We start from the raw sequence: 5,169 nt of genomic DNA, 5'->3' as shown, positions 1-5,169 counted from the left end.
ACAATTTGTTTCTGGAATCGCCCGCAGAACGCGTGGCATGGCAACCATGATAGGCTGAACCAATTGCAGCATCCAATTAGATGTGGTGATAAAACGCAACGCTTCTAACGTCGTCCTGACAAAAGTCATGCCATTGCTTTCGGTTTGCTGAAGAGAAAAAAACGGTTCCCCGGAATCCGGCGCCCGTAGCAGCTGAGACTTTCCCCCCGCAACCAATGTGACATTCCCAACCGAAAAATTGGACTCCCCGTGGCGCTTCACAAACGCGACATCACGCAGCCACACCGTTGTTTCAGCAGGCAACCACACGCACGTAATTTTCGCGTCCACGTGAAGAGACAAGACAACAACAAATTCACGAGCATCTGAAGGCAGCGTCGGCGGCGGTGTCACACCCGCCCCTGTACTGCCAGCAAGTACCGTCGTGGAGTATCTCTCTTGAACCTTGCGCCTCAAAAATAACACCACATCACGATAGCGAATATCACCCTCAATATCGGCCAATTGCTCCCTCCTTTCCGCAATGTCCCGTGTGCGATGGCAGTAATCCAAGAGCGCAAGATACGACGTGCGGGCTTCGGCGTAGAAGTGAAGGTGCAACGAATTAAAGTTGTAACGCCCCCTCCTGTCCCGTATAAAAGCGAAGACACAACTTTTGGCGTGGGACCAACGTGAACTCAATGAACGCAGCTTATAAAACGGACGGCAATACTCGGGAACCTCTTTCATGATCCCATGGCTCACGGCGCACCTTGTGAGAGACCGCAATGCATCCTCATCAAAAAACAACGAGGATACGCCGTCAAAAACAATAGCAACGTTCTTGCGACAGAGAATACCCGCAGAACTGTACACGGAGGTCATGCGCATACTGAGATGATCAATTTCCACAATCTTTTGCGGTTGCTCCTTAGCAGCATTTGCACACACGGCAACCCCACTGAAGGTGATAACGATAACCTTCATAAGCTCAGCACCGGCCTCTAATGTAGGCTCAGTTTTCACCATGATCCCGCTCACCGTAATCTCAAAGCCCACGTCAGAATGTGAATCGCACGGCCACACAACACAGGGGTTCTTCAACTGCACGTGAATGGGTCGATTCATGACCCACAACACAGAACGACTGGCGGAATTGACAAGAAACAAAAAAAAACTTTTCCATTCTGTGGAAGGGATGTCAAATCCTCTTGAGAATCGCAAGATGCAAATGAAGTGTTACTGACACTCTGACACGACATGTAATCATCATCCTCCAAGCCGCGGAACAGTGCAAAGTTCATCCCTATTCTTCTACATTGAAGGCCACCACGACAGAACTAATGCAGCAGACACAAGTGCAGCGCAATATCCTTCACTATCCCGCGTTCCACCTTGCTTGCCATGAGTGCCACGGCGGCGGTGCCTGCGTTACATCTGGGATGACTCCAAAATGCCAGGCGCCATGCTGTGGAGAGTGGATGCTTGACGAACGTGCCCGTGTTAGTGCCTAACACAAAACGACGTCAAGTAGAAAAACTATCCGCAACTCAAACTACCCGTGTGTGGCCGCAACAAAACAAACACTGAGACATGTGCGGAGCAACGTAAAGAAAAAAAAAGAGAATAATCTTCTGGGCCGCTGGACGGATCCTGAAATTATCCAAAGAAACCAAACACGACAGGAAGGAAACAGAAGGTAAAGCAAGGGCAGTTCATTGCCTCAATGTTGTTTTCTGATTATATATATATATTCTTTTGACCCCTCGCTTGGACTTTGCACTCAGATAGGATCTGAAATATTATTACCTACGAAGTGGCGGACTTTGGACTCCTCCAACCACAAGACCCCGCCGCGAGGTAGGAAACAAAAAGGGGACGGGTAGAATGGAGAAATAGAAAAATATCTGGCCCCTATCGGTTCCATGCCCCAATAAATTCGTGTTCTCCCCAAGAATTCATAAGATAGGAAAAGTATCATAAAGGAGTGCATTCGTTTATCAGGATGTATATGTATATATACTAATTTCGCCAGCTCTCGCGCGATCATTCTCTTCACAAGTTACTAGAAAAAAAGAGAAATGATACAATAGCCCACAAGAATACATCGATATACAAGCAAAGTAATACGTCATTCCGCATAATCCTTCGTTCCTTCTCTTGTTGTTCGCTCTACACAAAATCAGAAGTATAAAGAGCGACAGGCATGCCCTCCCACACAGTCATCGTGCAACAGGAGGGAGAGTCACTGCAGGCACCCGCACAACAAAATAGTAACAAACCAGCAAAAACCAACAATCAATGACGAGGTCAGGGCGGAGTCCGATGGGTGGCCGCGCAGCTGCACAGCCGTGGCCCCCACGTCCTCCCTCATGTCAGCCAGCAACGCACACTCACAACCTCCAGGAGATGACGCGTCACAGAAGGGCCTCATCGATTGTTTTCTCTAACGTTTTCCTGAATGCATCCTATGGCCCGCACACCAGCCACCACCGTCAAGCATGTCCTCATTACAGAGTACGGATATGAAATAGAGAAAGCAGCAGCCCCCATATTCGGTGCTGCAGCGGCGGGCGCAAAACACACGCACACACCCGTTACGCATCCGCCCCGGGCTGGCGTGATAGTTCGATAATCCGTTGTCGTCGATAATCGGTAAAATAGAATAAAAACACCAAATCAATCACCCAATCAGTCTATGAATAATGGAAAGAAGATCCCTGCCAGACGCATCCACGTTATGCCGCGTCTGCAACGGGCTTTGCGTCTTCTCACCGCGTAACGGTGCTATTGGGGGCGGAGCCTTTCCATCCCAAAAGAAAGAAACTGCGCCAGCCTTTTCGTCAAGCGGAGCATCTTCACCTGTCCAGAGGAACACAATTAATGCTGCAGCTCGCATCGGGTGCACGGTCGAACAAGCTCAGAGTGTCTGAGCGGGTGTCACCGGCCATGGGCTGCTACGGCAATGCGGGTGGTCGGTACGACGACGCAACGGTGGTGCCAGAGACGTACGACGATGACGTCATGTCGTGGAGTTTCTGCGTCTCCTCGTCGCTCCCCTCGTCATCGCGCAGCAGCGTCTCCAGCCCACCACGCCGCGGCTCGCGCAGCTCCTGCCAGTGGTGGTCCTCCGCGTACCACACAACGACGCTGTACACAGTGACCGCAAGCAGCACAGTGGTCAGCAGCAGCACGATAGCCACGTACGCCCTCGCACCGCCGTCGCTCGGCGCAAGATGGTTGGCTGCGCTGACCACGCACAGCGCCGCAAGGAGCACAAAGCTCGTCGCGTGCATCACCGTCAGGAAGGACGAGCGCATCATGTTCATGAAGGCAACCACGCCCGCACCCGCAAGCAGCACAGCCGCCATGCAGAAGTACTGGACGTGGCAGCCTCCCACGGGCGGGTGCATAGCCGCAATCAGGCCCACCACACACAGCACCGACAGCTGGAACACGCACCAGTACACGCGGCCGCCCCTCATGTTCGTCAGCAGGCCGCCGTACATCCGCTGCTGCGCCGCGGGGTGCCAATACCCGACGGGGTACAGCAGGCGCTCGTGCAGCGGCTTCCTCGAAAACTGCCAGTACCTCGTGAAGCTCGCGCCCACGTGGCGGGCAATCAAGTAGCACACGCCAGCAGGGAACGCCGCACCGTACAGCACGCCAACGACACCAACCACGCGGTGCTGCACGCGGGCGCCGGGCATCGCCAGTGAAAGCACGGAGCCAAAAAATATGCCGAGATGCATCGCGTGCGCCACGACGTACGTCAGGCTCGGGAAGCGCGTCGCCGCCCACGCAGTCGCCGCGTCCACGCCGCGCCACCGCTGGAAGGCGACCGTCACACCGCAGTGCACGCACCCGAACACTGCGGCGAGCAGCGCGTTGCCCACCACCATCCACAGCGGGTCAAGGGCAGCGAACACCGACAGGAAGTACGGCAGCGCAACGGTGCTCGCACGCTCCTGCGCCAAGGCACATGGCATCCTCGCAAACACGCCGAGCGCCTGCATCTCCAGGACGGAGCCCAGCCCGCCGGTCACCACCACCGCAACAGCCGTCGCACCCGCAACAACGCCGGTGACCGCCGAGAGGGCGCTGGCAGCAGCGGGCAGCGTGTCAGACCTGATCGTGAAGGACCCAAGCAGCACACCCTTGCAGCCGCCAAACACAGCCGCAGCGTCGCAGCGAATGACTATCGTCTCGTCGGCAGCAATGAAGTAACCGCGGTGCACGGGCACAGCCAGCTCCAGGACGGTGGACGGATTCGTCGTGTTGCGCACCCACGTCGCGTTGCGCAGCATCGCTCCCCACGGACCGCCAAACCCGCGCGGCTGTGCCGTCGACACAGGCACGAAGCTCAGGTGCGTGCCGAGCTGCGGGTCGCGTGCCCACCGAAACGGCGGCGGCAGCGTCACCATAAGCCGCGTCGGGACGGCGCTCCCACCGCCGCGGATGTCCTTCTGCGTCAGGCTCCCACCAGCCGCCGTCGTCGTCACGACGAGCGTCGGGCACGCCACTTCGCTCCACCACAGCGTGCCGCTCACCGACGCTGTCGGGGTCCGCGTGGGCGACAGCGCCGTCGTTTCCGTCACCCGCAGCGTCTCCGTCGGACTGTAGTGCGTCGCGCTCAGACTCGGCGTCCACGTCGGCGTCGGGCTGCGCGTCTCCGTCAGCGTCGCCGTGTGGCTCAGCGGCGGCGGGGCGAGCGTGCGGTTGCACCCGTCCACGTGCGGCAGGTACACCGGCATGCAGTCGCGCCCGTACCCGCCCTCAGCACAGCGGCAGCCGCACGACCCCGACATCGCCCTCGTCGCAGCAGCAAAGCAGCGCACGTCGGCGTCGCACACGCCACACGCCACGGGGCGGAATTCCCCGATGATGCCGGCCGACCTGTAGTCCATCGGCTGCAGCGCCTGCCCGTTGAGCGTCAGGCACCCCACAACGAACCTTCGGCCGGCTCCCCCAAGCGCAACGGTGCCGTCCATCACGACAAGCCCGCTGCCGGCGTTCCCGTGGAGCGTCAGCGTGCTCTGCACAAGCTCCGCACGGCGCGGGTACGACGGCACCGACAGGAGCCTGCCGCTGATGCTGTTGCCGCGCACCGACAGCCACGACCCGAACGCAAACCACGCCGACCCCCGCAGCTCCAGCAGCGCGCCATCCGTCAGCGCACCGACGTTGTCG

The 5,169-nt window shown here is 57.6% G+C and overlaps 1 protein-coding gene and 1 pseudogene across 1 annotated transcript, besides 2 other annotated features; both read right to left on the bottom strand.

Annotated features, from left to right (window-relative positions):
* Positions 1-1,107, bottom strand: Tc00.1047053505809.20 (uncharacterized protein; the record flags this gene model as incomplete). Its single annotated transcript, XM_798976.1, has 1 exon — positions 1-1,107. A coding segment is annotated over one exon (1,107 nt), but the record flags the coding sequence as incomplete, so codon positions are not given.
* Positions 1-5,169: a sequence feature (areas not merged during assembly with more than two copies in the genome that could not be assigned to a particular haplotype).
* Positions 1,605-2,046: a mobile genetic element.
* Tc00.1047053505809.10 lies at positions 2,844-5,169 on the bottom strand (annotated as a pseudogene; the record flags this gene model as incomplete).

Source organism: Trypanosoma cruzi (genome assembly GCF_000209065.1).
Source record: "Trypanosoma cruzi strain CL Brener chromosome Unknown tcruzi_1047053505809, whole genome shotgun sequence".
Taxonomy (NCBI): Eukaryota; Euglenozoa; class Kinetoplastea; order Trypanosomatida; family Trypanosomatidae; genus Trypanosoma; species Trypanosoma cruzi.
The sequence above is the reverse complement of the archived record's forward strand: the minus strand, read 5'-3'. Positions and strand labels throughout refer to the sequence as shown.